The sequence below is a fragment of the Mustela nigripes genome, chromosome 1, assembly GCF_022355385.1.
Source record: "Mustela nigripes isolate SB6536 chromosome 1, MUSNIG.SB6536, whole genome shotgun sequence".
Taxonomy (NCBI): Eukaryota; Metazoa; Chordata; class Mammalia; order Carnivora; family Mustelidae; genus Mustela; species Mustela nigripes.
In genome coordinates this window covers 94,623,050-94,644,632 of record NC_081557.1, presented here as the reverse complement: position 1 = coordinate 94,644,632, position 21,583 = coordinate 94,623,050, and the positions used below count along the sequence as shown (strand labels likewise).

Genomic DNA, 21,583 nt, shown 5'->3' with positions numbered 1-21,583 from the left:
CCAAAGATGGGAAATGGCACATTTTATGTGCCAGCATTGAGGCTTCCAGATGTCAAAAGTTAGTTTTTCTAACCACCGTTGTCCTATGAATTGTTGGTGGCAAATCACGATGGCAATTTGTGTCTTTTGATTTTGAGTTCAGGATGCTTCCTGCTGGATGGACTCCAGTTCCCAGGTAGTTGGGAGAAGCAGGGCGTATTAGCTGTGGTGCCTTCGAGCCACTCACAGAGACATCTCTGAGTTGATTCTACATCCTTCCCATCTGTGATTTGACTTTGCAGGTCCAAAGTCGCAGTAATATGAGACAATTTGTCTGTTCATCTAAGTCCTTGTGACGGGCGGTCTCACTACCACACAGATCTCCTTCCCAACCCTCATATTTGCTGGGAAGAGTCAATGACTGACCCAGACTCGACCCGGCAGATTCTCTACGGAACTGGATTTGGATTATGCAGACCCAGCTGGCCAGCTGTGAGGAGATGGGTTAAAAGATTCTGTAAGGTCAGGTGCAGAGACCAGCACAGGGAATGGTCCAAAGGGACCCACGTGTAGTGGATGAGTAAGAGAGGCCAGTTTGCAGAGAATCAAGGCCCCTGGCCCTCCAAAGAGGGCACAAAAGGATAGAGGAAAGGAGGAGAGTAAGTGAGGGAGAGAAATTAGTTGCCTAATGACTTTGTGGATCATGAGACCCAGTTAAATACCCTGCAATGTTTCCACTATATTCTCCTATTAATAATTCCTTTTTCACTTGAACTCCTTTGAGTGGGTTTCTCTGCCTGGTAGCCAGATGGGCTCTCACGAAGTCATCCCCCGTGGAATATGGGGCACTCAACTGTGATTGCGTTTTGCTGTGATATGACAAGAGTCAACTAATCAACCAGTGTTTTGAACACCTCCTAGGTCAGTGTGATAGGCAGGGGCGGAGCCATAGGCCTTGATCTAAAGGTGGTTTTCAGGCATCCTTCCCGTGAAAGCTTAGTTTGGGAAGTAAGATTGACACAGACAAAACCAGGAACAAATACACGACATGACAGAGTCAAGGGTTCGGCTGAGTGAGCTAATTCTAAGGGCAATGTGAGTCCAGAAAAGGGAAGGTAAGGAGTTCTTGAAGGAAATAGAGCATTCAAATTTCCCCTTGAAAGGACCATCAGGACTTGAATGGATTGAAATGTGTGGGGAGGCTTGGGGGAGGAGGTGGTTGCCCGATGTGGAGAACTGGCAGCTGCTGGAGAGCTGTGGTTACACAGGGAGGGGAGTGAGGGGCGTGTAGAGCTTGAAGAGATGATTACAGGAATGTGGCCTTCCCAGAATTGGAGGAAACCTTATCCAGGTTTCTAAAAATTGCTCTTTTACCCTCTCTCATCTGCAATTCCTTCTTTAGCCAATGTTCCTTAGCCCTAAAAACATTTCCTAATCCTCTTTCTCCTCTTCCTTTACGACTGTTAAATTTAAACCGTTCCTTGTGACTCTCTTTTGGGAGAATCATTACGAGAATGATGTTGTTCTAGGGAGAGGACCCACCTCTCTAAACTTAGTGGTTCTTCCTGTGAGTTAAATGATTTCCCAGATGAGCCCAGATGATTCTTCCCGCACTTGAACTTCACCCCTTGGCCAAGAACTGCCTGTAGCTCACGGCCCTCCCCTTCCCACACGCACATCTCGTAGGCGCCCTTGCCCAAAAATTTCATCACCTCCTAGAACAGCCAAAACGTTCTTGGTGTATTTCTGTTAGTGTTTAACCAAACACTGGTCTCTAAGGTGTGGGCTGAACTCTAACAGAAGAAAGATTGAAGCCTGGGACTTAAAAAGGCAACTTTTGCACGTTGACTGCTTGGGTTCTGGAGGAGAGGGCGGGAGGGTGGTGGCCACAAGAGCAAGCCACCATGGAAACTAGCTTCACCTCCAAGGACACTTACCTGAGACATTTTAACCCTCGGGATTACCTGGAAAAATATTACAACTTTGGGTCCAAACACTCTGCAGAAAATGAGATTCTCAGGCATCTCCTGAAAAATCTCTTCAAGATATTCTGCCTGGGTAAGTTTGTGTGTTATCTGTGTGTCTCTCCGCCAAACTATGAGACATCCAGACGAAATGTCAGGGCAGGGCTGGGTTTGTGTCTAGTCATTGCTATGTGACAGCCCTTTTGATGTTACTTATGTATTTAAGGAGAATGAACACCAATGATTTTTTGGTATGGATATTTTACAATTTACCAAGAGCTTTTATATGCACGATCTCATGTGGTTGTGCAAAGGGAAACCAGAAGGCAGGAATTCTGTCCTTGATTTCATATCAGTTTGCCAGGTGACCAGTGCCAGCCATTTAACCATGATGGGCCACTTAAAGAAGATTCTAGATAGAGTTAGAGAGAAGAAGATTCTAGTTAGAAGAAGATTCTAGTTAGAGTAAGTCTCTAACTCAAAGGAATGTTGCGAGTGTGCATGAGATAAAAAGACCTCCCAACACAGGAAGAATTGGATGCTTTCTGGAGAGAGACATAATGACCCAATTTTAAAAGCAATTTTAACTTTCCCCAGAAGTATTCCTTAATAGTTTTTACATTTTCTGTTTAGCAGTCTTTCTGGATCAGGGGTCTGTAACCAGATGTAGATCTTGTCTTCCTTCTCCTGCACCTAAAAATATCCCAGCAGCATGCCTCCAGCCTGGATTGGGGAATGGAAAATGCAGAGATATTTAAAAAAGAATTTGAGGGATGAGTGAGTAGAGAGCTGGTCTGTCTTTAGGGCTCTTTTGCACAGTGTGAGTGAAGACTGTGTGTATCAGCTCTGGCTGCCGTCATAGGATGTCCGAACCCCTTTCCTTGTTGCCTCCTCTAAATCAGATGGCGTGAAAGGGGACCTCCTCATAGACATTGGCTCTGGCCCCACCATCTACCAGCTCCTCTCTGCTTGTGAATCCTTCAAGGAGATCATTGCCACCGACTATACGGACCAGAACCTGCGGGAGCTGCAGAAGTGGCTGAAGAAGGAACCAGGGGCTTTTGACTGGTCTCCAGTGGTGACCTACGTGTGCGAGCTGGAAGGGAACAGGTAGAGAAACCAAAGTCTGCTTCCCGGCTTTCTCATGGTACCTGAGGGACGGTTCATTTTTCTGACCCACAAATTATCCATAGAGTCCAAGTTAAAAAGTAAAAGAAACAGAGACCAGATTGATATCCAGATGAAGAATAAGAAGGAGAGAGGGAGAAAGAGCCAGAGGGGAGTGGGAGTGAGTGTGTGCACACATGCATGCACCAGAACAGCAGAAGACACAGAGAATGGAAGAGACGGCCACTGAGCCAAGAGGAGACAAAACCTTCCCAGGACAGTGCAGGGCGCAGCGTGTGGGTTAGGGTTCATGGGATAGCGACGTGGAGGACAAGTTCAGGGAAGAGGCGAAACCGGCTCCTTACCAGCAGCTTTTGGGTGTTCGGGCTTGCCCCTCAGGGGCATCCTCCATCCCAGGGCAGGGGACGCTGCTGCGAGGGCAGCTAACCCTACCACCACCAGACACAACAAAAAGCTGACCAAGTTCTCGAACTGAGATGAGCAGCATAAAGGAGTTATCTGGAAAGGATTTGTCACTCGCCATCGACAAAAATCAGAGCTTGACATACTCATGGCTCATGACCGACAGCTTAGCCCACTCTGTCTATAAGTCGATTTATGCAAATAAGTCTTGTTTAAACAATTAATTTCTTTCCACATGAGAACCAGTCAACAGCCGATAGACAGAGGTGGCCCATTCTGCATTTCACTTTGTCTGTCTCTTGTCCTGACGTACCTCCATCCTCTGGTGATTGTCCTGTGACGGCTCAGCTCAGGTCCGCTGTCCCGCACAGTGGACTGTCTCTCCCGCAGCAGAATGTCTCTGCTGCTCTGGCTGCCAAGGCCCCGCAGCCTCCTTTGCAAACCGTATCAAAAGACCACTTCGCTATTCCTCTTCCAATCATGTGGGCCTCATCTGCTACTTCTTATATGCTCAGTTACTTCTACATTTTCTTTTCCTACTCTTATAGGTTTTTTTGCTTTGTTTTGTTTTTTTTCTCTTTCCCCACCCTCTTGCCCACGGTTTATTTTTTCTAAGTAATGGTCCTTCTCCAATCCACTTCTCCCTGTATTTGCACCCCCACCTTTACGCATATACTAATCTGTGTGGCACAGCATCATCTCTTTCCTTACCTTTTTGCTCACAATGGGAGAGTGTTTCTGTTTTTTTTAAAGATTTATTTATTTCAGAGACAGAGAGAGAGCACGTGCGCATGGGTGGAGGGGGCGAGAAGAAATAAAGTAGACTCACGTTGAGCAGGCAGCCGGATGTGGGGCTCCATCCCAGGACCCTGAGATCATGGCCTGAGCCAAAGGCAGACGCTTAACTGACTGAGCCACTCAAGTGCCCCCAAAGCATAGCTATTTTTAATGAACGTATCCCATGCTCTGGTCAGGAAAGGGCTCTTTCTTCCCAGGAAGACAACCCCCTTCAAGAAACAAGTGCTTTTGGCTCCTGGTTAAAGGAACTAACATTTATTCATTTATTCAACGAACCCAGATTGAGCCCATATGATGTGCCACATTGTCCTATCTACTGGGATAGACTGGTGGAAAGATGAGGAAGTCTCAAGTCTCCTAGACCTCATGTCGGGGAAGTAGGCACATCTCAGATCACTTAGGGCTTTGAGGCCAGGCTAACAATCCTGTACTTCAAGTGTGCTGAGAAGGTGTGAGAGGTGTAGCCAGGAAAGTGATGCGACACCCCCCCTTTACATTACAAAGCTCCCTTTGGCTATTGTGTGGAGAATGGATTGGGAGGGTTTAGAGGAGAATGAAAGATGCAGAAAGGAGATGCTTTAATGATGGTGGCTTAGACCACTGGATTGGTTGATGATGGAGAGAGGAAGATGATTTTAAGATGAATTGTTGAGATAGGCTGGATAAAAGTTTGGTAATGATTGGTCATGGAGAATGATGAGAGGAAAAGTCTCAGGGCTGATGTCTCTGTTTCTCAACTTGAACAACAGGAGGAGTGAAGTAATATTCCCCAATCCCAGGGATAAATGTAAAATCATATGATCTTAACGTGTCCCTAAGGAATATGTCTACCTCTACCCTCTACTTCTAGAGTGATGGTCAATTCATTTTTCTATATCTGCACTTAAATTTGATTTTCATGGCTTCTCTAAATGTGCTTATTCCTGAGTCAGATTCTCTTCTGAAACTAACTCTAAATTCTGCTTCTATTTCTTTAACCTCTTCATTCTCTTTGCATGGTCTGCTGAATTCTAGCTTAGTTGGAGTATTCTAAACTTCATATTTATTTTCTTACATGTTGCTGCTATGCTTATCAATAGCATGGGTTGTCTGATATAAGTTATCAAGGTGACTTGTTGTTTATATAATTCTTTATAATGGTATGAACAAATAGGAATTTATATTTTGCTTCTCAATTAATGTTTTTGCTGTATGAGAGTCACTAAACTTCCACGGGGTTTATGCTGGTCTTTTAACCCTTTTACCAGGAAAAGTAAGTCTTGAAATCAGATAGGGTAAATCCTCCAACTTTGTTCTTTTTCAAGATTATTCTGGCAATTTTAATGCCATTATATATATGAGTGTGTGTGTATATACACACACACACATATTACATATATTACATATATATAATATACACACATATTATATACACACACATATAACACACACGCATATATATTATATTTAATATACATACATAACACACACATATATTACACGCACATATATTTAATATATATAACACACATACATATATTACACACATATATTATATTTAATATACAAACATATATATTATATTTAATGTATTAATTAAATATAATTAATTTTATATATTATATATAATATATATTATATATTATATAATAATATATAAATATAATTAACATATAGCCTTAGTTTCAGGTGTACAATATAACAACTTAACAATTCTGGACATTACTGAGTGCTCATTATAGGTGCGTTCTCAGTCCCCTTCACCTGTTTCCCCTATCTCCCCTCTGGCACCACCAGTTTGTTCTCTTTATTTAAGAGTCTATTTCTTTTATCTGTCTCCTTTTTTTTCTTCCTTCCTTCCTTCCTTTCTTAAATTCCACATACAAGTGAAATCATATGGTGTTTGTTTTCTCTGTCTGACTTATTTCACTAAGCATTATACCTTCTAGGTCTACCCATGTTGTTGCAAATGTGTGGGGGGGAAAATCACCTTTTTCATGGCTGAGTAATAGTCCCTTCTGTATATATGTATACACCACCTCTTCATTATCTGTTCATCCAAGAATGGACACTTGGGTTCCTTCTCAATCTTGGCTATTGTAACTAATGTTGCAGTAAACATAGGGGTGCCTATATCTTTTCAAATTAGTGTTTTGTTTTCTTTGAGTAAGTACCCAGTAATGGAATTACCGGATCCTATGGTATTTCAGTTGTAATTTTTTAGGGTACCTCCATACCATTTTCCACAGCGGCTGCATCAGTGCTGCGTGAGGGCCCCTTTTTCTGCACATTCTTGCCAAAACTTGTTATTTCTTGTCTTTTTTATTATAGCCATTCTGACAGGTATGAAGTGATATCTTATTGTGGTTTTGATTTGCATTTCCCTGGTGATCAATGATAATGAGTGTGTGTTCATATGTCTCTTGGCCATTTGTATATCTTTGAAAAAATGCTCAGGTCCTCTTCCCATTTTAATCAGATTTTTTGTTTCTTCGGTGTTGGATTGTATAAGTTCTTTATACATTTTGGTTATTAATACCTTACCAGATATGTCATTTTCAAATAACTTCTCCTCTTCAGTAGGCTGCCTTGTTTTCTTGGTTTCCTTCACCGTGTAAAAGTTTCTTTATTGCCATTATATTTTTGCCATTATAAATTCTAGAATAAACTAGGGTCCCTGAGTGGCTCAGTTACTTAGGCAGTTAAGTGTCTGCCTTGGGCTCAGGTCATTATCCTAGAGTCCTTGGGCTGAACCCTTGGCTTAGTGAGCAGTCTGCTTCTCCCTCTCCATCTTCCCCTCCCCTGGTCATGCACTCTTTCTCTTTCTAGTAAAGTAAGTAAAATCTTTAAATTCTGTTTGTTTGTTTTTTTTAAAGATTTTATTTATTAGAGAGAGAGAGCACAAGCAGGGGGAGTGGCAGGCAGAAGGAGAGGGAGAAGCAGGCTCCCTGCTGAGCAAGGACACTGACTTGAACCCCGGGATAATGACCTGAGCTGAAGGTGGATGCTTAACCAACTGAGCCACCCAGGTGCCCCAAATATTTAAATATTGAAGCTCAATATCCTTCATGAAGGATATTATGAAGCTCAATATCCTTCATATATGTAGATGTAAAAATCTCTAACAAAATATTAGCAAATCACTTCCAGCCATACATAGAAAGATTCTGCTTTAACCAATGGGTGTATATTAGATTTAAACTTTCAAAAATCTTTATTTAAATTTGGGGCACCTGGGTGATTCATAAATTTTAGAATAAATTTATCTATTTCTTCCAAAAAAGGCTGCTGAGACTTTGATAGTGATCTTTGAATTTACAATTCAGTTGAAGAGAATGGGCATATGGAATCTGCAGTCCAGAAACATGATCTCTCTATATATTCATCTAGGACTTCTTTAGTTTCTCCCAGTAATGTTTTGTAGTTCTCAATTTTTGTATATATTTTGTTAAGTTTGTCCTGTGTTTTATTTTCTTAATGTTATTGTTAATTGTACTTTTTAAATTTCAAATTTCAAAAATTTGCTAGTATAGAGAAATACAATTGATTTTTATATATTGACCTTGTATCCTAGAACCTTGCTGACTTCACTAATAAAATTTAATAGTGCTTTTTGTAGATTCCAGAGGTTTTTCTATGTACAGTCTTATATCATCTGCAAATAAAAATAGTTTTACTTCTTCTATTCTAACTATATGTCTTTTGTTTATTTTTCTGGCCTTATTACACTGTCTAGGACTTTCCTATCAATGTTGGATAGACGAGATGAGAGTAGACATATGTGCCTTTCTCTACATCATAGAAAAAAATGTCCAGTGATTCATCGTTAAATATATTAAATATAGATTTTTCACAGATATTCTTTATCAGATGAAATTTCTTTATATTTTTAGTTTCTTAGGGGTTCTAAGTTAAATGTTGAATTTTGTCAATTTTGGAGGAATTCATTGAAATGGTCATATGATTTTTCTTCTTTATTCTGAAAATGTGAATGATATTGGAAGATTTTTGAATGTTTAAATCTAATATACACCCATTGGTTAAAGCAGAATCTTTCTATGTATGGCTGGAAGTGATTTGCTAATATTTTGTTAGAGATTTTTACATCTACATATATGAAGGATATTGAGCTATAATTTCCTTTTCTTATAATATGCTTAGCAGATTTTGATATCGGCATAATGTCAGATTCATATAACAAGTTGAAAATGTTTCTTCCTCCTCTGTTTTTTGAAAGTGTTTTTGTATTATTAGTATTATTTCTTTCTTAAATGATTCCTTCCTTAAATGAGGCTTATACGAAGGATTTTTTTTCATGTGTGTGAAGTTTTAAAAATTCAAAATAATATTTTTTATTCTATTTCAATTTTCCATTTCTTCTTCATTTTAATAAGCAATATTTTCCAAGGAATTTGTCTTCTGCATCTTGGTTGTCAATTTTATCATCATAATTTTTTTAAAACAATATATCTTTATTACTCTTTTAGTGATTTTCCTTCTTTCATTCTTGATATTGGCACTTTGTCTTTTAAAATATATCTTGATCAAGCTTGCTAGAGATTGACCAATTTTATTAAACTTTCTGAAGAACCGACTTCTGGTTTTGTTGATTTTTTTCTATTGTCTTTCCATTTTCAATTGTTTTGAATTCTGGCTTTATTTTTCTAACTTTCTTCCATTTACTTTAGTTTTAATATGCTCTTCTTTTTCTTGCTTCTGAAGATAGAAGCTTAGATAATTGATTTCACACATTTGTTTCTTCTAACTTGGCCACTTAAAGCCATAAATTTCCTTCAGAACTGTTTTAGTTGCATCTCGTGATTTTTGATACATCATATTTTTATTATTATCCACCTCAGCATATTTTCTTAATTTTTAACAAGATTTATTTATTTGTTATTTGGGAGAGAAAGAGCATGAACACAGGGGACAGGAAGAGGCAGAGGGAGAGGAGAGAGAGAATCTCAAACAGATTTCCTTCTGAACATAGAGTCTAACTTGGGGTTTGAGCCCTGAGATCTTGGCCTGCGCTGAAACGAAGAGTCAGACACTTAACGGACTGAAACACCCAGGTGCCCCCTTCAACATAGTTTCTAATTTCCTTTGTGATATCTTCTTTGACCATTATTTAGAATTGTGTTGCTTGATCTCCAAAAATTTCAGGATTTTCTAGATACTGTTATTGATTTCTATTTTAATTTTGTTGTAGTCAGAGATTGATCTTATGGTCAACATATGGCCTATTTTGGTTAACAATCTATGTGCTTTCTACACTGAAAAGAATGTATATCATCCTGTTGTAGGTGTAGTTTCTATAAATATCAATTAAGTCAGGTGAATTGGTAGTGTTTTTCAAATTTTCTATGTGATTTTTTTTGCTTATCAGTTACTAATAGAAAGGTATTAAAATCTCAGATTATGATTGTGGATTTATCTCTTGTTCCCCATCATTCTGTCAACTTTTGCTTCATACATTTTGAAGCTTTGTTGCTACCTGCATATATTTTTAGGATTGTTTTGTTTTCTTGATTTATTGACCATTTTATCTTTAAGAAATATCTCCTTTTACTGTTAGTAATACACTTTGTCTTAAGGTCTACTTTGGGGCCACCTAGATATCATTAGGCATCTGCCTTCAGCTCAGGTCATGATCCCAGGGTCCTGGGATTGAGTCCCACATTGGGCTCCCTGCTCAGCGGGGAGCCTGCTTCTCCCTCTCCTACTCCCCCTGCTTGTGTTCCCTCTCTCTCTGTGTTTCTCTCTGTCAAATAAATAAATAAAATCTTTTAAAAAATGAAAATACTTTAAAAGTCTACTTTGATATTAATATGGCCACATCAACCTTCTTATGCTTGGTATTTGGATGGAATGGTAGATAGCCTCAAAGATGGCTTCCAATAATCTTAGCTCAAATATTCATCTCTTATTTAATTGCATTCCCTTGGGTGTCCATTGGATTTAACAAGTACAATGTAGCAGAATACTAGGACACTAGTCCTGAGATTAGCTTACAAAAATACTGTGGCTTCCCTTTTGGATATACCCCTCTCACCTGCTTGTCTGGAGTGAGCTTGGAAGCAACCACCACCCCAATTTTACCTTCAAATGAGAATGAAGACATGACAAACACTGCCTCATGAAAGACCTTGCATCAGAGGTACTTAGCTAATCTGTGCCCAGGTATCTGACCCACAGAAACTGGAAGATATGTGTTTATTATTTTAAATCGCTAAGTTTTAAGGTAATCTATAATGCAGCAATAGATAACTAATAGACAGCGTATATCTTTTCCACCCTTTTGTTATCAACATATGGTTTTTTTAATACCTAAAATGTTTTTCTTGCAAGTGGTATGTAGTACATCTTGTTTTTCAATCCAGTGTGGTGATTTCTGCCTTTTAACTGGATTCTTTAGTTCACTTATATTTAATGTAGTTACTGATAATCATTTTGGTATATATTTTCTACTTGTCCCATCTGCTTTGTTGTTCATTTATGCCTTTTTTCCTGCTTCTCCTTGGTGTAATAATTTGATATTCCACTAGTACAGATATAAAGATTTTTAGTATCCCTTTATATCTTTTCTGTTGACTCTAATCTTTTCTATTGACCTCTTTTGTGTTTTGTGGGGGTGTATACATGTATGTGCATGTGTTATTTTTCTAGAAATTTCAGTATGTATTTTTGACATATCTATTACCTCATGAAGAACATAAGATATTATAACAGTGTAATTCCTTTAACCCACTCTTGCCTTATGCACCTCTCATATATTTTACTTTATATATATGATAACATTATACATTGTTATTATTTTTCTAAAGATTTTTATTTATTTATTTATTTATTTGACAGAGATCACAAGTAGGCAGAGAGGCAGGCAGAGAGAGAGGAAGGGAAGCAGGCTCCCCGCTGAGCAGAGAGCCCAACGTGGGGCTCGATCCCAGGACCCTGGTATCAGAACCTGAGCCAAAAGCAGAGGCTTTAACCCACGGAGCCACCCAGGCACCCTTATTATTTTTGCTTTAAAAAGTCAGTAGTGCTTTTATTTTTTTTTATTGCTTTATTCTTTTAATGTGGTTTAAAAACACACTATAAAATGTAGCATCTGAACTATTTTTAAGTATACAGTTTGGTAGTCTTAAGTATATTCATATTAGCCAGTAGTATTTTAAACAAACATATATAAAGTCTTTTTTATATGACAGTTTTATACACACATACACACACACACACATATACATACATACAGTCTTTTATATATGTATAGACAGATATCTGCATATCTCTCCTGTCTGGCATTCATCATTCCTTTCTGCAGATCTAGACTTCCATATGGCATCACTTCCCTTCACCTGAAGAACTTCTCTTAGCTTTTCTTAAAATGCAATTCTGTTAGAAACAAATTCTCTCAGCATACCAGTGTCAGGTTAAGAATCAGTAATTTTTTTCTTCCTCATAAAATGAGGACCTTAACAATTTTTGATACCGAAAGTCCTTCTGTCACCTCTTTCCACAGTGTTTATTGTTAAAATTAGAGACTTTAGGGATGCCTTGGTGGCTCAGTCGGTTAAGTGTCTGCCTTTATCTCAGTTCATGATCCCAGGGTCCTGGGATGGAGCCCCACATCGGGCTCCCTGCTCAGTGGAGAGTCTGCTTCTCTCCCTCCCTCCACCCCTCCCCCTTGCTTGTTTTCTCTCTCTTTCTCTGTATTAAATAAATAAGTACAATCTTTTTTTTTTTAATTGGAGATTTTAAATCCAAATATTATAATTTAAAGCATCATTCTCATGTTTTCTTTTGAGATCAGTTTGGACATTCACTTTCAGTTTGTAATCGTATTTGCAATGATGTGAATATTTTAATTTTATGTTCATTTTATATGATTTTTCTAGTTGTTTAGTTTTTAATTCTGATTCATCTTTTGGTCCACTGCATAGACCTTCAAATAATGTTTTCAAGAACACGTAAGTGACATTTTCTAAGCCTGTGTATATTGGGAACATGTTTTTGTTGCCTTTACATGTGAACAACACCATAAAATTGTTTAACGTTACCTAAATAGTTCTCTATTTCACCCCCTCTGGCATTTAGCAAGAAGTTGAGAGGCTACTTTAATATGCCATTACAACCTATAAGCTCCTTACTTAGAATTTTATGCTAGCTGTGGTCTTCAAACTGAAGATAACATTCTTCAAAATAAATATAATTTCAAGCCTCTTTTTTTCTATCAACTAGGCGATTCCACAGAATGAAACTGGTATTAACGAGGGATAAAAAACAAAACAAAACCCTGGAGCTATGAGGATTTGGGCAATATTCAAGATGATTGAATAAATAAGGAATTTCCCAGGATTTATAGAATTTCAGGGAAAGTTTATAAGAGAGTTTTCAGTCAGCCAGACAATATACCTTTCTGAGGTCCAAATCATATGTCAAGAAGGCTTTTGAAACTTTCTTCTCAATTTCCCTGGCTATCACAAGCCTTTCCATCTCATGCAGAAATGAACCCCTTAAACTCTAGCAGGAGAGTAAAAAGCTTTGCTGCTTATCTCATGGCAGAATCCTCAGCTTGTTAACAACCAGCTCCCGAGAAACGGCCCCTTCCTGATCGCTGTTCAAGTAAGGAACTGTATTTTTTGGCAGTAAAATTCTGCGTTCTCACTCTTATCCTTGTACTAGATCCCGTGGCTTCACCTCTTTTGAGAATGATAGCGATCTCATTCGACTTACGTCTCTCTTGCATCTTCAAGGACCTCTATCAGCCCACAACCTATTTCCTTTGAGATTATTCCTTCTTTATCTGAAGCTGTTTCTTGTGCCCACCGCTGCTAAAGACAACTGGAGCCGTCTCCTGTTGCTCGGCCTTGTTGGGATTCATACACTTAGGGACCAGTCACTTTTTTTTTTTAAAGATTTTATTTATGTATTTGACAGACAGAGATCACAAGTAGGCAGAGAGGCAAGCAGAGAGAGAGAGGAGAAAGCAGGCTCCCCGCTGAGCAGAGAGCCCAATGCGGGGCTTGATCCCAGGACCCTGAGATCCTGACCCGAGCCGAAGGCAGAGGCTCAACCCACTGAACCACCCAGGTGCCCCGGGACCAGTCACTTTTAAAACTATGCAAGAAGTTGTAAGGCAGTGGCACCCAACTCTGGCTTCATATTATTTATTTCTCAACTCAGAGAGTCACCTGCTAAGATACAAATATTCAGGCACGAATCAAGGAAAATGAGATTTGACCTGAAGAAATCCTAGAAATGGCTCTGACGGACCTCTGGGTTTCTGGAAATTGCGGGCAATGACCTCCCTTGTGGTTCTCAGACTGAGCAGTTTCCGAATCACCCGGGAGCCTGTAAAACAATGCAGACTCTCAGGCCCTGCTCCACCTCCAGAACCAGAGGATCTGCATTTTAATGAGCTCTGTTTGTAGGGGGAGATGGTATACATTTTGCAGTTTGAGAAAAGCTGGTGTCTAGAACAGAGCTTCCCAGCATGCTGGTGATTGGGAGTGAGTCACAGGTTTGCTCTGCAAGTTCTCCTCTGTCCGTCCTCAGGGCAGCCAGGAGGGGCCTGGGGAAGCCAGAGCTCGCCATCCCATGGGAGGGGGGGGGGTTCTGCAGAGAGCAGCTCCTCCACCTACCTCCGCAGGCCTGACAGAAGGAAGCTTGAGCACCTGTAGAGATGAAGTAAACGTTCTCTGTACAAAGATTCTCGTGTCTGTTTAAAAAAAGGTTTCTTGCCCAAAATAGACACACTTGGGGCACATTTGTCCCACAAAGCTCTTGAAGTCCCTCTATGCTGAAGCATCTCTGTATTTTCATGTCTTGGGAAAGAGTGGTATTCCTTCTCAGCTTCGAGATCTTGACGGTCATGGTGAGTGTTTCAGTGGTACCTAGGAAAAGACTCCCCTTTCAGAAGCGAGCCTTCCTCTTAGACGTTCTCTCTGCATTCTATCTCTGGGGAGAGGCACAGGGCAGGCTGAGGAAACCTCACCTGGCCGTTTCCTTCGAACTGTAAGCGTTTCTATTTGTGCGTCTGGAAGGGCCCCAAATCGAGCTCTGATCCTCCCAACTTGGCTCCATCTCGTGTACTCTCATTTCCCTGGGTGTTGCCGTTATCTAATGACTTGAACAAACCAGAAGCCTAGAAGCCAAACTTGCCTTCTCCCTCCCGGCCATGTCCTCTGAGCTGCACCAAGTTCTATCCATTTTACCTCGGAGTTTCTCTCAAACCAGTACATCTCCCAATATTTTCTATCCAGGCTATTTTCCTGGCCCAAGCCACCAACCCCCTCTCTTAACTGGCCTTCCACCTCTACTCTTGTCCCAAAGTGATCGCCCTGAAGTGTAGATCCGATAATACGACTCTCTTCCTAAACACCCCTTCATAACGTCCCATGGCTTTTAGTATAGAAAGCAAAATTCTTAACATGGTCCCCAAAGCCCTGTCTGGTCTAGGTACCTGCTGACCCCTATTGCCTCACTCCCTGCCACACTCTACTATGTTTTCTGAGATCCAGCTTCATTGGTCTTCCTTCTGTCTTTTCACCCACCACATGGCCTTTGCACATGCCATTCCCCCTTATTGGAATATCCTCTTCCCCTCCCTATTCTTTGTGGCCTAGTGACCTCTCCTTTATTCTGTGTCTGCTTACCTGACTCCGTTTTGGAGGAGCTTTCCCTAATGCTCTAGGCCAACTCAAGCTTCCAACATTCCTTTGTTGGCTCCATGGCCCTCTCCTTCCTAGTGTTTATGACAGTATTAATTTGTCACTTTTGTGGATGATCATTGGATTCTTTCTCCACTCCGCTCCAGACTGTTCCAGACTGTAATCCCTATGGCGATAGGATCTGTTTTTCATTTGTTCTGTCTTGGGTCCCCATTGCCCGGCACCCTTCCTACCACATCACAGAAGTTCAAAAAAAAAAAAAAAAAAAAGGTAAAATCAATAACTGCATGCCTTTTGCTTTCTAACTTCTCCCTCCTGAAATGTCTGTCTCTTACCTGATTCAGCTGTGGCCTGCACCAAAGGCTTACTAACGATTATTCCTGGCTCATACAGCCCTTACATTCATATCTAAGCTTATGCAGCTTTTTATATCCTTTACACATTTTGTTGGTTCTCCCTCAGGAGGGCCTGCTGGAACTTCTGGGAACGGGGCTTTGGGGGGTGAATGTCATTGAAAGATCTCATCCAGGGGCTTCTGGTCCGCCAGCTATCTTGCAGAGATGGGGCAGGAGGACCCTCCTCTAAAACTCAGGGTAATTTCTTGGGGTGTGGGGATGCACTCTCACCAAGCACTCTTCCCAGGAACCCTACTCTGTATCCCTCTCTCCCCGTCCCTCCCCAGCTCCCTTAGGCTTCAGAGAATGCATATTTATAAAGGAAAGAACTGCCCTTTTTTACATGTGTTGAAAAGAGCAGATCATCAGACCTAGAGGAACAGTACACTGCTGTTAGCTTCCTGTGGAACCGTCTAACTCCTTTCTGGGGTGTATTGATTCCCTAACCCTTGAGCTGAACGTGTAGCTGAGCAGTAATTGCCTGTGTCTACAAGCCAGTCCATTTCCCTGCCAGTGGGCACAACACAGGTGCTGAGAAGCCCTGAGGTGGCATCTTGGCACAGCTAGCGGGGCCACCGAGTCCCCCAGCGTTTGCTGCGGTCCCAGGGACAAGCGGGTCTCCACGGCAGTGAGTGTTTCCAGCTAACTTCCCTCTTAAATTGGCACCTTCTCTGTGAGCTTTCCAGTCTTTGCAGTGTGTCTCCCTGTTTGGGAACAATTTCCATCATCAACTGACTAGAAAGGACTAGCTCTGTGGTAACGGGTGTCTTTCAAATAGCTTAACACACAAGAAATAGGGCACAGAGGTCCAACCTGCTTCTGACGTCATCACTTAAATACACAAGCCTGCGGTGTTCCCAGGGGAGAGGATCATCCTGAAACATGTTCAAAAAACACACCGTGTTGTCACTCCCTCGGCTTTTTATCTGTACTTCGGTTATCCGGATGTGCAGATAGATTATCTGAATTTTTCTACTCTAGATTAATTTACCTAAACGAATCTGTATTTCACAGAATTCCATCATGGTGAATTGTTATTTTTTTATTCTTAAAATGTTTGGTCAAATCGTCCACATTCTAGGAGGCTGAATGGCAGCTTTGTCACTGACCTCCTTGCTTTTAGAATGACTAACATTTCCGGTTTGCCCAGGACAGAGAGGGGTTCCCAGGACGTGGGATTTTCAGGGGGAAAACCAGGAAAGCCCAGACCAATCAGGACAAAAAGGTCACCCTACTATCATTTTACCCTTGATAGGAGAGTAGCTAGACCCAACCAAAGGCAATTATCATTCCTTGTCGTTCCCGCTTTATTGGGTGGTAGGAATTCCCTGAAGCCATTACCTTGCTAAGCTACTTCTCTTTCTCTGTTTAGTATAACAGCTTTCCTGAGACAAAATTACCATCCCATGTGATTCACCCATTTAAAGTGTGCAATTGGATATTCCTGTAGCTGTGCACTCTTCATCCCAGTTCTGGAACATTTTCATAACTCCCCAAACAAACCCTGTACCCACGGGCAGTCATTCCCTTCATTTCCCGGATCCTCTCTCTGTTGGCAACCCCTGGTCTGCCTGTGGTCTCTGTAGCTTTGCCTGTTCTGGACATTTCATGTAAATGGAATCATACAATATGTGACCTTTTGCTTCTGTTTTCTTTCCCTTAGCAAACTGTTTCCAAGATTCTTCCATGTTACAGCGTGAATCAGTATTTCATTCCTTTATACGACTATGACCCCGTTGCATGGATATAGCACGCCTCATCTATTTCCTCATAGGTTGGTGGGCATTTGGGTGGTCGCCATCTTTTGACTATGATGGATAATGTTGTTATAATTACTCATGTACAGGTTTTTGTGTGGGCATATGTGTTCATTTCTCTTGGAATTTCTGGGTCATGAGGTAACTCTGTGATTACTCTTCTGAGGAACTTCCCCCAGACTTGTTTCCCAAAGTAGCCGGACCATTTTATATTCTCATCAGTAGCGTGAGGATGTTCCCGTCCCTCCTCGCCCTTGCCCACACTTGTGACTGTCTTGTTAATTACACCTGTCCCAGTGGATGTGAAGTGGCATCTCACAGTTTGATTTGCATTTCTGTGATGGCCAAAAATGTTGAGAATTTTTTTCATATGCTTATTGCTAAACCTCTTAAGTGGAAAATTAAAAAGGATATTTATAAATAGCCGATTTTAGGGGCGCCTGGGTGGCTCAGTGGGTTAAAGCCTCTGCCTTCGGCTCAGGTCATGATCCCAGGGTCCTGGGATCGAGCCCCGCATTAGGCTGTCTGCTTCGCAGAGAGCCTGCTTCCTCCTCTCTCTCTCTCTGTCTGCCTCTCTGCCTACTTGTGATGTCTGTCTGTCAAATAAATAAATAAAATCTTTAAAAAAAAATAGCCGATTTTATGCACTGGGCTTATGATATTTTTTAAGGAATTTATTTATTTATTTGACAGAGAGAGCACCAGCAGGGGGGGTGGCAGGCAGAGGGAGAGGGAGAAGGAGGCTCCCCACTGAGCAGGAAGCTGGACACGGGGCTTGATCCCAGGATCCTGGGATCACACCTGAGCCCAAGGCAGATGCTTAACCGGCTGAGCCACCCAGGCACCCCTGGGTTTTTAGATTTTAACTAAATATTAAAATAGGGTGTTCATAACTAATTGCTGTTATCTCAAATCATTCTATGTAGAGGTACATTTCAAAGTGTTACTTAAACCATTGACTTTTCCTGGCGACCAGAAGTGATCCCAGGGTAAGTCCCTCTCTCATCTGCTCTGATGTTGGACCATTCTCTCCATCAAGCCTTGCTGCCCAAGGGTCTCTCTTCTTCTGGAGCCAATGGACTGTGTGTTCACTGAATGTAGGCCTGGATTTGCACCCCTGGTGTTCTCCCTCTTGATTAACTTCCTCAAAGTACTGGATATCTAGTCATCCCTCGTATAATTCGGGCTCTGTGGCCTTCTGGGCACTTTAAACACCTGTTCTTGTTTTTCCCTTAGCTCTCTGATTTGCAGCTACTTCTTTCTCCATATCTCCTGCGCACTCTATATGCTCCTCTGTCGGCTTGTTCCCTCAAACCTCCCCTAACAAATTCCAAAAGGATCCAAGGCCCTCTATTCCATTTCCTGCCCTCACTTCTCTGCCTCTTTTACAAACTGGTTTTCTCTCAGGAAATGGCCTGATTCAGCAGAAAAGGGTGGCATTCTGAGCAAGACCACTGAGAAAAGAGTCCCCTTGACAAAATATGCTCTCTATCTGCAATATGTTTTGGGGTTCGAGAATAGCAACTAGTGGTTTTCTTCTTTCTAGAGGGGCCCTGGCCGTGGTTGTGTTGCAGTTACCCACCATTTCTGTAAATGTCTGCGGAGGACCCCACTCACTGCCCCAGCCTGACCAGCGGATTCCCAGAAATACTGTTTCCACATTTTATTTTATTAAAGAGTTCATTTATTTATTTGACACAGAGAGACTGTGAGAGAGGGAACATAAGCAGGGGGAGTGGGAGATGGAGAAGCAGGCTTCCTGCTGAGCAGAGAGCCCAATGGGGGGCTCGATCCCAGGACCCTGGGATCATGACCTGTGCCGAAGGCAGATGCTAAATGACTGAGTCCCCCAGGCTCCCCTGTTTCCACATATTAAAGCCATTATTGCCTGATACAAATGGGTGTAGTGGCCACTATGTTGCAGTTTGGCAGAGGAGACAAGTGTAATAAATAAACAGTGTAGTAGTAGTAGTTTACTAGTAGTAGTAGCAGTAAATGAGCCAGGCAGTGTTCTTAGCAGTGGAGGAAGAGTAATTCCAGTCCACAGGAGAAGCGGGCGTTTACCCACTTCAGAAGGAGACCGAGCCCAGCACAGGGTAACGGCGTCACCTTCACATGCAGAATGGCCCTTCATGCCTCCCTTTCTCCGTTGTTCCCACAGGGATGTCCCCAAGGAGACACCCCTTGGGACACCCCTGACCCAGGAGATGCGGGGTTCTCCCGCGCACAGGGTGGCAAGCGGTGCTGGCCGGCTTGTGTCTTTCAGAGCCAAAGGGCCAGAGAAGGAGGAGAAGCTGAGACGCGCGGTCAAGAAGGTCCTGAAGTGCGACGTGACCCAGAGCCGGCCGCTGGGCGCCGTGTCCCTGCCCGCCGCCGACTGCGTGCTCAGCACCCTGTGCCTGGACGCCGCCTGCCCCGACCTCCCAGCCTACCGCGCCGCGCTCCGGAACCTCGGCAGCCTGCTGAAGCCGGGGGGCTTCCTGGTGGTGGTGGACGCCCTGAAGAGCAGCTACTACATGATCGGCGAGCAGAGGTTCTCCAGCCTCTGCCTGGGCCAGGAGGCCATAGAGGCTGCTGTGAGGGAGGCCGGCTTCTCCATCGAGTGGTTCGAGGTGATCTGCCAGAGCTACTCCTCCACAACGTGCGACAACGAAGGGCTCTTCTCCCTGGTGGGGAGGAAGCTGAGCAAAGCTGTATGACCTGCTGTGGCTGCGATTAAAGCAATTCCTCTGCCTGGCCCAGTTAATCCAGTCCCTGGTTCTAACTGACACAGTCACGGTGCCGAGGGGAGCAGAGTGGCTCCCAGGGGGACAGGGTGGGCGCGGTCGGAGCAGCGCCTGGGTGACCGTGGGCTCCATGCTTCCCAGGTGTGCTATGGGCACCCAGAGATGAGCAACCCGCACGTCCGGTCTTCGCCACTCATGTCTAGAAAAGGAGACCTCTTTCTCCTGAAGCACCCTAGCCATGGCCACTCACGGCCCACACGCCTGCAGAGCAGTGTCTGCGGGGATGAGCTCTGGTCCCTAGGGGGCCTGCTGCCACCTCCTCTCTCGGGGACTTGCTTCTCCTGATTCTCATCAAGCTCCTTCCCTGGGGACCCCATCCTCTGTTGGGATCTGCCGGTGCAACCACCACGTCTGGGGGCAGAGCACAGCCATGCCCTTTGCTCCCGGTCCTAAGTATGGGGCGGGCCCTTCTCCCCCTTCCTTTAACACACTAGGCCAAGGCTGTGACTTCCATCTGAAGAGAAGGTTGGGAGTCTGCAAGAGACGTAACACAGGCTGTCTCACAGCGGCTATTAGAAACAGGTATCTTTAGAGTTCACATCCTTTGGGGGTTCTGGGAAGTGGCCTTTTATTTTTTTAAGATTTTATTTATTAGAAAGCATGGACGGGGAAGAAGGACACAGGCCCAGGGAGAAGCAGACATCCCGCTCAGCAGGGAGCCCCACTCAGGGCTCTATCCCAGGACCCTGGGATCATGACACAAGCTGAAGGCAGAGGCTTAACTGACTAAGCCCCCAGGTAGCCCCCCAGCATAGCTCTCAGACAAGCATCTACTTGGAGTTAGGTTTACCTGTCCATGGCAGGTCCCTGGTTCCCAGGCCCCATGGCCATGATGCTCTAAACCAGAGGGAGACAAACTGTGGCCCGTGAGCCAAACCCGGCTTGCTGCCTGTCTTGTGAGGGTCTATTGGAAAGCACCCATGGCCGTTCATTTATGTAGGGTCTATGGTTGTTTGCCTGCTCTAATGGCAAAGTTGAGTAATTGTGGCAGCAACCTCAGGTATGGCCAGCAAAACCCAACATATCTGTTCTCTGGATGTTTACAAAAGAAGCTTGCCTACCCCTTCCCAAAAGAGAGGCGTATCCTCGTCAGCCAGGTCTGAGGCCCTCAGGTCTGAGGCCCATCTCTCCGGTCTGTTTCTCATCCCAAGATTTCCCTCTCCCAGCATTCCTGAGACAGGACATGGCCGCCTGCCCCTCCCCTAACCCGCCTGACAATCACATCAGAGTCCCAGAGTCTGTTATCACATGTGCTTTTTCAGTTGGTTGTACAGGCCCGTTACAACCCAGTATCTGTCCATTTTCAGGACGTTTTCAATTGCTCCATTTCCTAGGACATTCATGTTACAGTTTCTAGAGATTCCATCCTGAAGGACGCTAACAGGCCAGGCCAGGCTGGATGGAGGAAGCCAAGTCCAGCTCTGTTCCTGTGAGCAGACAGGGATGACCAGGCATGTGCCTCCTTTCTGCAAACAACTGCTCAGGCGAAAAGAGCTCACTTGACTCCCCAGGAGCCACCAAGGCCACAAACATGGAACCAAGTTTGTGGAGAGAGGGCTCTCTTAAACCCAAGTTTACCCATTTACCCAAAGGCCACAACTTCTGAAACTTCAGACATTTGGGTGACCTCCCAAAAAGTTACATCTCGCGTAACTGGATTGCCTGGTTTAAAGGCAGGCTTTGCCATCTCCTTTAAAAGCAAGCTTTAAAATAACAGGGTTTCTG

General features: G+C 43.0%; 1 protein-coding gene across 1 annotated transcript; it reads left to right on the top strand.

Moving 5' to 3' along the window:
• The first annotated feature begins 1,747 nt into the window (after positions 1–1,747).
• NNMT (nicotinamide N-methyltransferase) lies at positions 1,748–19,818 on the top strand. Its single transcript, XM_059416709.1, has 3 exons — positions 1,748–2,037; positions 2,846–3,053; positions 19,339–19,818. Exons 1-3 carry the CDS (start codon positions 1,884–1,886, stop codon positions 19,769–19,771), a joined length of 795 nt encoding a protein of 264 aa, XP_059272692.1. The 5' UTR covers positions 1,748–1,883; the 3' UTR covers positions 19,772–19,818.
• Positions 19,819–21,583: the final 1,765 nt, after the last annotated feature.

Bases quoted from the DNA above. Each gene is read 5' to 3' on its own strand.
- NNMT (XM_059416709.1), top strand. From the start codon at position 1,884: ATGGAAACTAGCTTCACCTCCAAGGACACTTACCTGAGACATTTTAAC. The intron at 2,038-2,845 runs GTAAGTTTGTGT...CCTCTAAATCAG, and splicing joins CTTCAAGATATTCTGCCTGG to ATGGCGTGAAAGGGGACCTC. The intron at 3,054-19,338 runs GTAGAGAAACCA...TGTGTCTTTCAG, and splicing joins TGCGAGCTGGAAGGGAACAG to AGCCAAAGGGCCAGAGAAGG.